This window comes from Lepidochelys kempii, chromosome 17 (genome assembly GCF_965140285.1).
Source record: "Lepidochelys kempii isolate rLepKem1 chromosome 17, rLepKem1.hap1, whole genome shotgun sequence".
Taxonomy (NCBI): domain Eukaryota; kingdom Metazoa; phylum Chordata; order Testudines; family Cheloniidae; genus Lepidochelys; species Lepidochelys kempii.
Genome location: NC_136396.1, coordinates 6800200 through 6816206, shown reverse-complemented (window position 1 = coordinate 6816206; position 16007 = coordinate 6800200). Strand labels below are relative to the sequence as shown.

General features: G+C 42.9%; 1 protein-coding gene across 4 annotated transcripts in view; it reads right to left on the bottom strand.

Annotated features, from left to right (window-relative positions):
- Positions 1-14490, bottom strand: part of USP32 (ubiquitin specific peptidase 32) — a 154561-nt gene extending 140071 nt beyond the window's left edge. For 3 of the 4 annotated variants that reach the window (XM_073315739.2, XM_073315740.2, XM_073315743.2), the window contains exon 1: positions 14253-14489. In XM_073315739.2, the coding sequence (XP_073171840.1) occupies positions 14253-14310 (58 nt within the window). In that variant the 5' untranslated portion in view covers positions 14311-14489. Of the gene's footprint in view, positions 1-14252 lie in introns of all 4 variants that reach the window. The other variant, XM_073315742.2, reaches the window with a different exon arrangement.
- Between the last annotated feature and the right edge of the window lie 1517 nt (positions 14491-16007).

Genomic DNA, 16007 nt, shown 5'->3' with positions numbered 1-16007 from the left:
TAAGTTTAATGTCCTGCCTATACTCCAAATGTATTCATGTTGGAGGAACACAGTTACAACACAAGCTGCCCACAACGTTAAGTATAGTTCCATTTTAGAGTCTGGGAAAACCAACCTGTATTCAGAAGGGATTCTTAACACAGCTACACTAAAAAATGGTATCATGTCTTAAAAATTTCAACTCTGCCCACTACCCTCATATCTCATGTAGAATAAACATCAGAGTTAAAATTAATCTACATCTTCTGAAGATATTGATTTCAGGAACGGTCTACAATAGCCATACGGCAAAGGTTAAGAACTGAGCTTATTCTGCTACAGCCAAATAGGGTTCTAACCAGAACTGTCTGGCTACTATGGACAGGGCCAAATCATGCTAGAAGAATGGCCATCAGAAGGAAAATATACTTCAGCCTAGGTTCCTACCTGGGAAAAGTTCTAACATAGGCTGGCCAATGTAGATGAGGGCCAAATAGACTATGTACAATTCTTGTTTGGCTAAAATATTCAAACCATATTTTGAACAGTTCTTCACGAGACAGATCTTCCCATGTATTTTGCTGTAATTCTTGAAATTCACAATTTTGTTTTAAAATAACACTCTCTCACCCTACGGCTGTAATGCACATTCTGAGAGTAAGTAGATGCACTGTTGGTTTGGTGAGCCTGCAGCCAAATCACAACAGCAGCACCCAGAAAAGCGTGACTCTTCTTTTACTCCTTTTACTTACGTGTTACTTTAAAGCCCAATTACTATCATGGAACCGTTAACTGCTTTACTGCCGAACAACGTTCCAGACATCTAGCAGGGGCCCTTGTCCACCGAGACCAGAAATACTTGCTATGTCCTAATGTTCTCTATTCATCTGTTACTGAAATAAATGCATATTAAAGCAACAGCAAAGAAAGCTGCAAGGAAAGAAAAAGCAGTGACTGCTGGTGCACCTTTGACCAATAACACATGCAAATGTGAGACCAGAGGGACAACTGTCAGAGAAATACAACTTAAAATATACACCTACCCACTTAATACGTGCCTAGATACTATGGTGATTAGAAGCATTAAAGGGATTAAAAAAAATGAATGAGAAGAATGAAGGCAGAGTGTCCATTTTGTAAGTGAGGAGAAAGTGCAATGTAATTTACTTGTAAAATGGACGTGCTAGTGTAGACAGTGCACAACCACTTTACAACACACCTACCACTGCTACCACTGATGGAGAATGGAGGGTTCCCTTCTGCCCTCAGCCTTACTTCACAAAGGCCCCTCTATATAACCTGAAGACAATCTCAAATGGGACTTAGTGGGTAAATTTTTCCAAGGCTAGGAAGATTATATAGTAAAGCTAACAGAAAAACAGTGATTTGGGGAGCTTTAGAGGTGTCCCCTACCTCTGAATGGCATGGTTTCCATTTTTACCATCACTATCTTTTTAACAGTACGATAATAAAGAATTATATTAACAGTTTAAGTGCCTTAACATGGTCAACCCTGAAACACAAGAAAATCAGGGAAATAACACTTCACCCAGAACAACATATAGGATAGGTGTTATTTAGTAGCCAGGCCATTAACTACCTTTCTCTCTAGAAGAAAGAAAAAAATCAAGATCCTTTGTGACCATCTCCAGGAAGTTACCATGAAATACCAAAAGTAATTAGCTCCCATAATACAATTCCTCTCCCACCATCTACCATTCTTCATACAAATTACCATAAAAAATAATAGAAACAAACTTCACCACGTAGGGTACAGTGACTCATATAATGCACCAACAGCTTAACAATTATTTTTCCCCCTAAAACAATCCTATTACATTGAAACAAACTGAAAAAAAATACACCCAAATCCACAAATTTTAGTTTTAAAAAAAAGTCACACTCGGAAATTAAGTAGTCATACCACATTTTTTTAACATTTGATAAAAGTTCTCTCTCTCCTGATAACACCTGGTCAATTTTCAATCTGGAATAAGGTTTTATTCAAATACATCCCTGACATAATTCCTACTTCTTGTAGTTTGTATCAGAGAAAGTGCTGATACAATTTAAAACACAGATGCACGCTGATGCTGCCTTAACAAAAATCTTATTTATGGAATCAACTTGACTTGTGAAATCGAAGTTCTACATGGATTATCTATCCCTGCATTTTCATTCCATCACCACACGCTCAAATTCGCTCATCAGTCCAATATAACTTTTTTTTGTTTATTTTTCCAAGTTAGCTTAGCCAGTGTTCCAGTGCTTCACAATCCTTGGTATTTCCAAAATTAGCATGATAACTATGCTCATTCCTGGCAATTTCCATAGATTCAGCTATCAAGCCTTCTAATGGCTGTTGAAATAATTTCTATAGCACCAAAGAGATGGGTCTTTTGCAATACCGAATTTGGTATTGCCCAAAGGTTCACGGTGCATTGTCAAAGTAGCCTTAATCTGAACCAAGTCTAAACACCACTGGAGCGAAAAGAGACCTATTTACTAGTTCAGCTATCCAGTCATAACTGCTAGTGAAACTCATTTACAATTCAGACACCAGTGTACCTTAGTAGATAAATAATCCAGAAAAAGAACAAACAGGAAACACTGGATGTTCATCTACAATGCATCAAAAGTACTTTAAAGGCCACCAACTAACTACTAGAACACCCCATACAATAAGGGTAAAGCGAAACTCTTGGTGTGAGGAACAACTCAAGCTCTTCTGAGTCTGTGTTCAGTTTTTCATGGCTCAAGAATACATTTTCATCCAGAGTGCAATGCTCTCTGGTACTGACCAGATTTTTATTTGTTTAAAATCCTTCTCTCTCCTTTCCTTACCCTTCCCTGCATCTGTTACTAACATAGAAAATGATGGTCTGATTTAGATTGTAAATCTTCAGGTTGTGGGCTGTCTTTTCAATCCCTGTAAAGCACCATACAAAATTACAGCATTATCTCTACTTGAACTTCAAGAATAAAGTTCCTTTCTACTGGTTTTTCCCCCACTTTTTTCTGTTTTCCACAGCTTAATAGCAATAATGACCTCAAGGTCGGCTATACTTCTTAAGTCAATAATAAAAAAAGCTTGGATTTTGCACAGCATAAGGATTCACTTGGTATATTAACTAAGGTTTTTCTCTTATCCAAATGTTCCATCATTTTTAAATAAGAAGCCTGACATTACCTAAAGGATGGATGAAACAGTTTAAAACGATTTAGGCATAAAAGGGAAGCTATGGTTTTCCAGTTGTGAACAATTATTTTCAAACTAAATGTCATGGTGTAACTTGCAAAGTATTATTTTGTTATTTCTTTTCTAGCTAGAAGCAAATTCTCCTCAGATGCGTGACTTCGTATCTTAATCATCAAGGTAAATTACAAACTACTTTTCACCATAATACATAAAGTAAAACTGACAAGAGATTATTGATCAGATGGGAAAAATGAATTATGTTTTGAGGTAAAGCGAAATTGTTGCTAATAATCCTAGAAGATCCTGCACCCAGATCAGGATTAAGATAGCTGGCAAGATCTGAGGTCGGGGAAACCTCAGTTTGGCCTTTCAGTTGAGCAAGTGACTATCCCATTGGTCTCCTTTTCAACCCAGCAAACCACATCATCCTTGCCACAGCAACTCAGACCACTGCCATTACTGGTTCACAATTCAGCCTTCTTCACTAGGAAGCCCATTAGTAAGCATAAGTGCAAGATGATGATACATTTTCAGGTAGACAGGTCTTTACAGATGGGTGAAATGGGCATAGAAAGGGTAAAGAGGGACTTGTAACTAACCTCTCCATCTCATGGAGATGTTAAGATTCATAAAAAGAACAGGGTTATTTAAATACTGTGTGTTATGCAACTAAACTGAAAAAGACTAAAGCTTAAGAAAAAATAGACCAACTAACAAAGCAAGATGTTGCTGAAAGAAACACAAAAAGGTAACACGCATTTTGCCACTATTTGAGTAGGATATTTTTAGACTACCACTAATCGCTAGAAATAACACAGTATTAAAAGTTTTGCGAATCAGACCCTTTCAAAATCTTAGGCAGAAGCCTGCATTAATGGGTTTTTCTCATTTTACTAGACAGCTTCATTCTTTCATTGTGAAAGTTACCTTTTCATATGAAAATTAAATGTAACGGGTGCTTTTCGTAGTTCTTCAGCACTGAAACTATCACATGGATATTCAGACCCAAACCTGAAGAGCTCTGCGTAAGCTCGAAAGCTTGTCTTTCTCACCAGCAGAAGATGGTCCAATGAAAGATATTACCTCGTCCACCTTTTCTTTCATGGACATTCGAAGTCATTTAGATGACATTTACTCTAAAGAAAAAGTAAGTACTTCACAACTACAGTAACAGTATAGTGAATTAACAATTAACTTATTTAAAAAAAAAAAAAAAAGAGAGAGAGAGATACTTCCATTTAAGAATGTTATTTGGAACTCAAACTCCAAAGGTTTATTTTCAACTCTTGAACCTAAGCTAGGAAACCTTTTTATTGCAGAGAAAACAAAAGATAAGGTTCTGCCAGGCAGCTCTGGAAATTTATACAGCTTTTATTACAAAGCCAGGTAAGAGTGCTCTGTGGCTTTCCTCCCAATTTCTCAGTCTACATCTAGAAGGCCGACTCTTTGTGCAACTCAAAGATAATTCAGTCTCTGAGGCAGCTTACAATGTATCTTAATTATCAGATTGTTTTGTGCTGCAGAATGCGCTCCACGGGGCACTAAACCATTCAGTGTTTTTCAGCTAAAAAGGCAAAAATAGTTCCAGAAGGAAGTATGCACACTACAATTAAACTATCAGGTAGGGACGTATTAAAGTAGTTACCTGTTTAAGATAGCAAGTGCCTTTTCCCCCCCGGCCCCCCATAAGATCTTAGTGTTTTTGCCAAGTATATCCAGAAATAATACCACCAAATACTCAAATGAAGCCACCTCTGAGGTAGTAGCCAAGTGGGAAACGAAACAGCACATTGAACAACAGTGGAGAAGGGAAATGTTACTCAAAGACATTAGGGAAAACTCCTACTTTTACAGAGATCAGGTCTCATCAGAAAAATCTGCACACAAAATGCATACACAACCTCAGTAGGTTAACACTCAGCCAACCCTTCAGAGAGTCTAACCTGTGATCACAAAGAGTCCAGGAGTTCCAAAATCTGATGCTTAGACCATTTCCTTTTTTCTATCTTCATATCTTGGATTCCTTACACCAATTATTTAAAAAAAGATATTTTGTTTCAAGAAAAAGGTAGTTCGGTAACAAGAATAGTTACCTACCACAGGATTTACAAAACCAATGGGTCAAAAACAGCAGGACTCAAGTTGCCCTTCTCTAGCAATTCTATTTTAAACTAATAGCCTTTTATTACTGATGATGCATACTATTCTGAAGAGCTTCTAAATTCTGATTTCTAAATTATTCCTCTAAGACACTGTCAGGCAGATTCAGGCCCCAAAAGATCAACTTGGTTAAGACAAGGTTTTAAAGAACCCAAGATGAATACAAATATTTTTAAAGATTTCAATTATTGTGCTCCTGCACAAGAACCAGAAAGTGAAACTGACTTGAAATAGAAGTGATTAGCCCATTTTCATGGTGAAAGCTATGAATGAGTTAAAAAGGCATAAAAACTGTAATCTATAATAAGTAAATGGCCTACACTGTGAAAAATTATAATGTTTTTAGTGTTCAGTTGTCATAATCTATGGTGTTAAAAAATCAAAATCTTTTCCTGAGTTATCTGACAGTGTACTTCTAGATTACACTAATATTTAATATGATCAGCCACTCAGCATAGAATTTCCTCAATTTATATTTTTAACTTTCAGACCATCACTGATGACTCTTTTCTTTATCCATGTGTTTCTCTAGCAGATATCTTTCTCTCTTCCATTTTAATCTCTAGTAACAACATGCTGACAACATAAAATCTAACATTATGAAGTTGCTATCACTTACAGACTGATTGTATGCTGCTGAATAGCGAGGACTCTTCTCGCATTCACCAAATCAATTACAAGCAAATGCTTTTGCATTTACTCTTTTTTTTCCTGGTTTCAGAGTAGCAGCCGTGTTAGTCTGTATTCGCAAAAAGAAAAGGAGTACTTGTGGCACCTTAGAGACTAACAAATTTATTTGAGCATAAGCTTTTGTGAGCTACGATGAAGTGAGCTGTAGCTCACGAACGCTTATACTCAAATCTGTTAGTCTCTAAGGTGCCACAAGTACTCCTTTTCTTTTTTCTTTTTTTTTTCTGTTCTTTGGTTTTGTTTTGTTTTTTAAACAGAGTAATTTCTCATTTATGAAGCACCTGCTTTCTTAGATCTTGTCAATGCTAAAGCCTTCCAAACAATTTGTCTAGCTGGTAGTATGCAACACTGGAGGAACTGTGTAGGTGCTAGGCAACTGCATCAAGAGTCCTAAGGTAAATGTACCCTTAATGCAAAAGAAGTTACTCAAAGCTTATCGTAGTTTGAGCATCCATTCACCTCAGAGCACCAAGCATTTGGCGCAAAGGCTACACAAACACACATGTGGTTCCTATCATCTAATTCATTCCTCTAAAACCTAGAGTTGTAGAGAAGTAGAACTCCAAGGAGGAGGGAGAGGAAGGTAGTGATTGTGTATATACAAAGGCAATACACAAACTCCAGTTGCAGGCTAGATACCTCTCTTCTCTGAGAACAGCCTTTGTGCATTTCCACTTGTGGCAGTTTAGTTAGGAGTCCTCAAGCCACTTATTTGGGTGTGGTACTGCTGCTTTTTAAAAAAAGGCTGCCCTCCCAAAAGAAGCAGCAGGTCTAGAAGCTAAGTTGTCAAAAATGTTGAGTAGTACCATGTGAGTTTATGAACACCAGGTAATAGCTCTACCGATTTACAGACAGGAAACATTATGAAACCATGAATTAACATGGTTAATTAACATGGTTAACACACAGCCTTAAACCATATGAGAGAAAGTCCCAGGACCCTCAGTGACTGTCACCCTATACGATGTTTAAATGTTGTACCGAGACATGTTATCAAAGCAGGTTAGGTTATATATTCTCCCCACCCTGATGTCCAAAGGCTACAGAAAGTCTAGACCCCTTCTTAAGTGTTTTCATCCTTTGCACATGAAAACTAAAATTCCCCTTAACCTTCTGGGCAAGGAGTTTCATTTCCCTGAATGAGAAAAAGGTCTCCTGCAGAATAGCAGGAGATGGTAGTTTAAAGTCAAGTGAAACTCAGATTCCAGTTTGGGAATAAGCATGAGACAAGGATACAGGTGTCACCTTTGTCCCTGTGAAATGCACTGAAAGGGCAGTGAACCAGTTGCTCCCTCTTCTTGCAGATGTGATAGTGATTAAAAAGGCTGGCTTTATTGACAGGTGAGATAAAAAGAAGTCTCAAAGACTGAGTTGATCAACTTTGACTGATGGGAATATATTCATTTTATTTACTTCAGTCATTCCACTGTCAAATGGAAGGTAGTATGCTCAGATGCATCTTGACTGAAGGCAAGAACAAAATGGAACATTAAATGTACAAAGTTCTCAAAGTTAGTTGATCAAGAAATAGATCACATCAGTAAGATTGTTATCCATTCCAAAAGCTCATTGCCGTTTTTAAAAAAGGCATTTTAACTAACATCTTCGTGGACTAAGGATTTTTTTAAGCTTCTGAAGAACATCAGGTGAGATTCTGTCAATCAAAGTCCTATGATGCAAGCAGCAACGAGTAATAATTACAGATTAGGATAGAGGACAAAATAAAGAGGTCTGGGTGACCACTTGAAAATAGAAAGCCTTCTGTTAGACCCCCAGGAGAAAGTGTGTACTATTGTCTAGATTCTAGGAAAGGTAACCAGTATGACCAGAACCCTGTTTTGTCTGACTGACAGCTAGTGAAATTAGTGGGGGGGGGGAAGGGCAAGAAGCCCTTTTCGCTAGTCTAACTGGAACTGGTTATAACTTGTCTTGATCTGAAGCAAAATCAAAGGCACTGGTCTGTGCACCAAGCCACAATGCAATCTCCTGATGTATAATGTCATTTCTTCAATAGGTCCACCGCAGTCTGTTGTAGAGAATATTTCTGCGGGTCCTACAATCTGCAACTTAGATTGTGAGCACATTTCCTTTGCCAGCCAAATGGAAGGCCATGTGATGCACCCAATAAGCCAGGCTCCAGTCCCACAGGCAATTATTTTCCAACAGAGTGGTTAGAGTACCTCTTTGCCTGTTATAAATCAATGCTGTTGTGTTGTCCACCAGTACTTCGACCATGCAAGGCTTGCTCAATGGCCAAGTATTTTAGATGGTTCTTAGTTTCAGAACAGTTACAAGGAGCTTGGCTTCCCATGTATGTATCACAGCGCACCATAAGATTCCGACAGTGAACCCCCCAGAGCAGGTAAGATGCATCACAGATTACAACCACAGAGGGAATTCCCCTCTGCTCCTACCAACTGAAGAAGCTGGGCATTAAACACCCATTCCCTATCTTCACTAGCCATTCCATTAGTGCTGCTACCAATAAAGCTGCAATGGTGGGAAATTTGAAGATAGATATCAGTTTATATGCAGCCTAGATGTCTCACTGGGACATGTGGTAACCTAAAAACAATGTATTCATATTCCAGCTCTAGAAATGTAGATAAACTGTAGGTTAATTTTACATTTTAATACCACAATCATCTCATGAACCTTGTTACCCTTAAGTCCCTTTTATTCCGGGGGGAGGGTTGGGGGGGAGGGACAGCTCAGTGGTTTGAGCATTGGCCTGCTAAACCAAGGCTTGTGAGTTCAATCCTTGAGGGGGCCATTTAGGCATCTGGGGCAACTATGGGGGATTAGTCCTGCTTTGAGCAGGGGGTTGGACTGGACCACCTCCTGAGGCCCCTTCCAACCCTGATACTCTATGATTCTATGAAGACAGCAGCATTTCACCCTACAGATGGGTAGGGAAGGGACACTTTCCTTTGCTCTCCAATAGTAAAAAAAGAGAGAGAAAAACAGAACATTCCGGTAGATCCCATCTCAGACGACGAGAATAAAAATCCTACACCATACCCTTGGACATCTTGGAAAATACCCAAGCTGGATAGCTAACTTTTACTTACTTATTTCTAAAAATACTTTAATTAGGATCATTTTTCAGAGCTTTTCAATAGCCCAAATTTCTCAGGATTTGTCTCTAACTATATCAGTAGCTATTTTTAATTGCACAAGTTTTTGGAAGGCTGTGCCATTTTTTGTTTTTTGTGACTACGGATTCTTTGTCCACAAACAATGAAACAGACAATCTATCAACAACTGCTCATCTCTCCAAACAGTGCACTCATTGACCACACTGTGATGCCATTGCAATTCCTCAGACCCCATCTTAAGAAAAACATGCAAGACATTTATCTTTGTTTTAAAGTTATCTATGTCTATGCCTCTCCAAGTACACTGAAAACAAACTGGGCCTTCCTCCCTAAATAACATTACACAGATCCATGACTAGTCACTGAAATTTCTACTGAGAGAGTTAAGTTACCTGACTGAATATTCAAAGTGTATGGAAGCTGTCAATAGTCATGGACTTAGCATGCTTTGGCTCTCTTTTTTTTAAAATAAGTATTTACAGTAACAGATTTGCCTTCTATTGTCACGACTTCCCAACATATTAATAAATTTAAGCGCATCCTATTATTTTCCACAAGTTAATCAGCATGCACTAACAGTTATAAAGAAACAGATTTATGAAGGAATTAAAATAGATTGGATAACAATGGATGCCATCTACCCATTTCTCTCCTGCTGAGTCCGTACCACACAGACTGCTTTAGTACTACATACAGCATACAGTAGTAACAATGAAATTATTTTATTTGTATGTGTTTAGTATATGGGACAAGCACACATATGGGTTTTTACAGTTTCGTATTTTGTCCAATTCTCAGGGGTCCCCCGTGGACTCCCAAGATTTTAGCAGCATAAGAGAAATCTTAAAATAATCTCACAGCGTCTTTGTTCAGAAGTGGAAAGCCTTTGGACGAGGAAAGGACAAAACTTCCATTTCTCATCTGGATTTTATCACAACCAATTTAAAGTTTGGGAGACTCAAGGGAGGCAATATGTAAAAGACAAGCATGAATGCATGATGGATCCACCACCTATGAGAGCTCTGGGGGAAAACACTAGTCCTTGATATGATAAATGATAATTCAAACTTTCTGCTCATGGTTTATGCTGCTGTCAAAACCACTTTCTTGATGGAATATCAAAGAGCCTTATACACAGTTTGAGATACAGCGTTCCTTATATTAGCAGGACTGTCTCTCACTTGACCTAGATCCTGCACTGAACTGCACACAAACAGTACTTCTAAAGAACCCTACTGACTTCAAAGGAACACTATGTGGGCAAAAGAGTCCACCAATACAGAGACAAGAGCAGGATCAAGGCTTATGGGTTTGCACCTTGCACAGTTGGTCCTCTGGACGCTACCAGATTATAAATAAGAATTATTACAGTTTAACAGTATTAGTACGAACAGGAGACAGTCTTAAAGAAAATACTGAAGATAGTGATTTATACCAGTGGTGGGCAACCTGCGACCCATCAGGGTAATCCACTGGCAGGCCACGAGACAGTTTGTTTACACTGATTGTCCGCGGGCATGGCCGCCTGCAACTCCCAGTGGTCGCAGTTCGCCGTTCCCAGCCAATCGGAGCTGTGGGAAGCAGCAGCCAGCCCGCGCTGCTTCCCGCCACTCCCACTGGCCGGGAACGGCGAACCGCGACCACTGGGAGTTGCAGGCTGCCGGGCCTGCGGATGATCAGCGTAAACAAACTGTCTCACGCCGCACCACCAGATTACCCTGATGGACTACGTGCGGCCCCATGGGCCGCAGGTTGCCCACCACTGATTTATACACATTCAGTCACAGATTAATTCACAGGTAGCACTCTAAATCGAGGAGCAAACACACACCTCAGCCTCACATTCTGACCACCACACGGCTGAGAAGCCATTAGGCAGCCTGCCTTTAATTGTATTCTTGGGGGGAGAAAAAAAATGTAAGTTTTAATTACCAAATATCCAGGCTCAGGAACAGACTTTTCCCTTTTTCTGCTCAATATTTAACAAGGTACTAGAAGGAATGAAACTCCTGCCATTCATAATTTTGTTATTTCGAAATAACCCTTATTTTGCCAGTCTGACAGAACCAAACGCATGCACTGTGTTTTCCTCTGAAGAAAATAGCATTGGGCACATTTTAACAACTGCAAGTACTGTTTCTATAAAAGTACTTTAACAGCATTCTGAGCAATAACTATTTTTGAAAACTATTTAATCAAAGTAAGTTTTATGTGGAGCAACATACTGTTGAAAGAGATGTGTAAGCTAAATGTAATCTAAAGGTGACGTAAAAGAAAACATTTTATCACTGTTTAATAGCTGAATAAAAATTTTGTAAGGTTGCATACAACCACACACAGAAATAAACTTCAGTAGACTATTTTTTTTTAAATCTCTGTGTTTATAATTTATTATCGCAGCTTGCTGTTCAATATCTCCAGAAATAGCACTGTACTGGTACACAATATCTAGAGGAGGATAGCCTTAAAAAAATAATGTTTTGATAAATAGACTGTTTTGCACGTACAATAACTCACTGGTTAAATAAACAAAATAATTGTTTGGCAAAACTTCAATTTATAACAAAAGATACTAGAACAATGTTTCTAGTCTCTAAAAGAATTACTGCATTCAAAACTCACTGTAGAGGAAGATTAGATTCAGTTCACCATAAACTGAGTGCACATCAGTAAGTTCAATATTAAAAAGTTAATATAGAAAGTTTAATTTCCAATAGGAAATCTTGCGTTCACAAACTTACTTTTAAAACTGACTGTCTTTGAAGGTACTGCACAATTTAATTTTAAAGGTTAAGAACTCAAATTATGATTATTACATGTTTTATAAATATGTAAAGTTTCCACACACAACTTAACCAAGTGACTGATTTCCAAACAGCTAAAATCAAACACTTCCTGTTGCATTGCATATTCAGTCTGTTCCAGAATGTAAGCAGGTTACATTTGTGATTCTTCCTCCTTTCCCCCATTTAAATACCAGAAGTTATAAAAGGACTTAATATATTCTTACCAGAAGTTAAACAGATTTCAAAATCCTGAAAATTTAAATCTAAACTGAAAGCCAGTTCTGATACATTCACTCCTTTTTCATAACATTTAGGGTATATTGCTCAGTTTTATGCCTCTTTACCCATCTGGGATAGCTTCCCTAAGTAAATGCAATGCTCAAATCTTTAAAAATGCTTTTCACAATAAAAATATGTATATTTCACATACATCTAAGGTACCCCTTCAATCAACCCACAATTTTTCAGACACTGCAGGATCAATCACTATATATTACTCTGAGTTATGGCAAGGAAAGAACTAAGCAGCCATATGTTTCTAAGCCTCTGAATTTCATCAGTCTTGTGTATATCAAACAGGTGCACTGCCTAGAACCGTCTATGTCCTATTTCTGTTACATCACCAAGAGATGCCTACAGCTCCTCAATAACAAGTACCATAAAAATGACCATAAATGCAATGCATTTAGCACAGAATATTATTCTCCCTTTTGTCCTTAGGCTTGGAAATCAAATCTTGAGAAAGGCAGATGACAGGGAGTAGTTAGTTCATTGTTTTAGAACCCTGCTAGCGGTCAGTATTCATCATACAATAAGTATGCTTTCACTTCTCTATTCTGTCTTAATACCCTCCAGAAGGGATCCAAAAAAGATTATGAAAACAATGTATATCATAAGCATATAAGCCACTTCTACCCACCTATCTAAATAAGTGTGTGTGCCCTCCCACCTTGGACAACAGCAAGCAAATGTGGGATGGAAGAGAGAGATATGTGAAAACTGCACTCCCCATCCTGGACAGCAGCAAGTAATGGGGCTAATATATATGTGAAAACTATGAAGTAACAGGTAGTGCCGTGAAAGGAAAAGCAAGGCAGCCCCTATCACATCAAGATGCAGAATTTCCTAATGACATTTTATAGTGTAGATGGGGGAGCTGAGAAGCGACAAGCAAAGGAGATGCTGACTGCTGTAAGAGAACAGTGGCCTTGCAGCATCAGCAGCTGTCTAGACCCTTTGCACCTCAACACACAGCTACTCTGTGCGTGATCCAAACCAGCAACACCTGCACAGAAGAGTAAAGGGTACTGAATGTTTCTGCTAAAACTGACATGTAAGTGCAGGAAGATGCAGGAAACATACTACACCAGGAGGGTCTTACAACAGCTGCCACTCAGCTCTTTGTAAAAAGGAAGAATAAGCAGAAGCCATGGTACAAGAGCTGCTGTATCTGAGGTCTATAACGCTGGTGTCAGGAATGCCAAGGCACTTTGGGCCACTTACCCCGACACACACGGACAGCTCCAGAAAGAGAGATTTACATGGGTCCCTCCCTTCAACCAGGGACCAGCCCCCCCCTCCCCCGGGGCAGGGGGTTACGCCCCCCGGCCCCCCGCGCCAGCCCCCCTCCCCCGGGGCAGGGGGTTACGCCCCCCGGCCCCCCGCGCCAGCCCCCCCCCCGGGACAGGGGGTTACGCCCCCCGGCCCCCCGCGCCAGCCCCCCTCCCCCGGGGCAGGGGGTTACGCCCCCCGGCCCCCCGCGCCAGCCCCCCTCCCCCGGGGCAGGGGGTTACGCCCCCCGGCCCCCCGCGCCAGCCCCCCTCCCCCGGGGCAGGGGGTTACGCCCCCCGGCCCCCCGCGCCAGCCCCCCTCCCCCGGGGCAGGGGGTTACGCCCCCCGGCCCCCCGCGCCAGCCCCCCTCCCCCGGGGCAGGGGGTTACGCCCCCCGGCCCCCCGCGCCAGCCCCCCCCCCCCGGGGCAGGGGGTTACGCCCCCCGGCCCCCCGCGCCAGCCCCCCCCCCCGGGGCAGGGGGTTACGCCCCCCGGCCCCCCGCGCCAGCCCCCCCCCCCCGGGGCAGGGGGTTACGCCCCCCGGCCCCCCGCGCCAGCCCCCCCCCCCCCGGGGCAGGGGGTTACGCCCCCCGGCCCCCCGCGCCAGCCCCCCCCCCCCGGGGCAGGGGGTTACGCCCCCCGGCCCCCCGCGCCAGCCCCCCCCCCCGGGGTATCTTCTACATCCGTCCTCTCCTCCGTCCCCCCCACCCAACCGCTCCGCCTCTCCACCCACCGCCTGCCCTGCCCCCCATCCCTCCAAGACCCCTCCCAGCGCCCCCCGCCACTCACCCCTGCGCAGGGCCTCGTCGTAGCTGAGGAAGCCGATGCGGGACTCCTTGGCGCCCATGGTGCGCTCAGTCCATGGCCCCCGCAGCCCGGCCGGCTGGGAGCCCGGGATGCGCCGCTAGCGACTCCCGAGCAGCAGGAGGAGGAGGAGGAGGAGGGGGCCGCCCGTCGTCTCCGCCACCGCCTCCATGCCGAGTCACGTGGGCTCCCCCGCCTGCCCCCCTCCCGGGTCACGTGCCGCGGGAGTGTTGTGGTTCCGCCGCGGGCGCCGCCCCTAACGGACACGGCGCGCTGAAGCCACGCAGGGGACTCCCCGGGGGCGGGGCTGGGACGACCTCTGTCACGTGGGGCATAGAGCGCCCTGGTTGCGCGCGGGGCGTCGGGCGGGGAGGGGCCGGTTGGGGCCTCGCTGGGCCGTGCGGGAAGGGGACACGTTGGGTGAGGGAGGGGCCACACGGGATGGGGATGGGGCCGCAGTGGAGAGAGGAGCTACACTGCCTGGGGGCGGGGGGGGGGCAAGGGATCTGGGGAGGGGCCTTAGTGAGGGGAGGGGACCCTGGATGAGGCGGGGCCGCGCTGAGGGGAGGGGACCCTGGATGAGGCGGGGCCGCGCTGAGGGGAGGGGACCCTGGATGAGGCGGGGCCGCGCTGAGGGGAGGGGACCCTGGATGAGGCGGGGCCTCACTGGGGGAAGGGGACCCTGGATGGGGAGGGGATACTCTGAAGGGAAGGGGACCACGGGGGGGTGGGGTGGGAGAGGGTTTCCAGACATACCTGGTGGTAGCGGGTGTGCCACCATTAACGAAGGGACGTGAATTTCCCCCCTGAAATTCTCGGCTCCCTGATCCCCTGACAAGTATCAGAGCTTCTTTGCTAGGGAGGTTTCAGAGCAGCAGCCGTGTTCGTCTGTATTCGCAAGAAGAACAGGAGGACTTGGGGCACCTTAGGGGCTCACCAATTTATTTGACCATAAGCGTTCCTGAGCTGCAGCTCACTTCATCCGGTGAAGTGAGCTGTAGCTCACGAAAGCTCATGCTCAGATAAATTGGTGAGCCCCTAAGGTGCCCCAAGTCCTCCTGTTCTTTTTGCTAGGGAGTGCGCTCGTAGTTCAATACCAGGGGAAGCCAGGGGTGGGAAGGAAACACTATAAACTGGAGTAGACAAGCATCTTCAAACACCCCCAAACTCAGAGGGAAAATTGGATATTGATCTAAACTTTGTGGCTTGTAGCCATTTACAATGAATGTCACTTTTATGTGCTTTTTCAATCTAAGAAGTGTATCCAGTTCAACCAATGCTGCTGCTATCACATGGCAGGAGCAAATTTCTGTTCCCTTAGAAAGGGGTGCATTTAAAGTGCATGAGGCAGAATAAATGGCTTCCTTATAGGGCTCATGATTAAAAACACCCTTTACTGCCAGTTGCATTTTTTGGAGGGGGGTGCGGGGGGGAGATATTTGTTTTAGAACTCTCCTTTTTTCTAAAGATTTTGAATGGACATTTCTAAGGTAAGAAAAAGTCTTTTTTTTTTTCCTTTTTTTAATCTAGCCAACTCAGATAAGACTACGTTTGAAAGTATTAGGCCTAGAAACATACATACTCTGGGTCACTTCCAACTAGAAAATGTAGAAAACTGGTTTCTGTGACCAATACAGTCCAAGTATGTTCATATAGGACACATAGCCTGTGGGAGAAGGTGGGAGTTGCAGCATCATCACAGTGTCATCTGACTACTTAGCCCAATACTTGGAGTTTCCT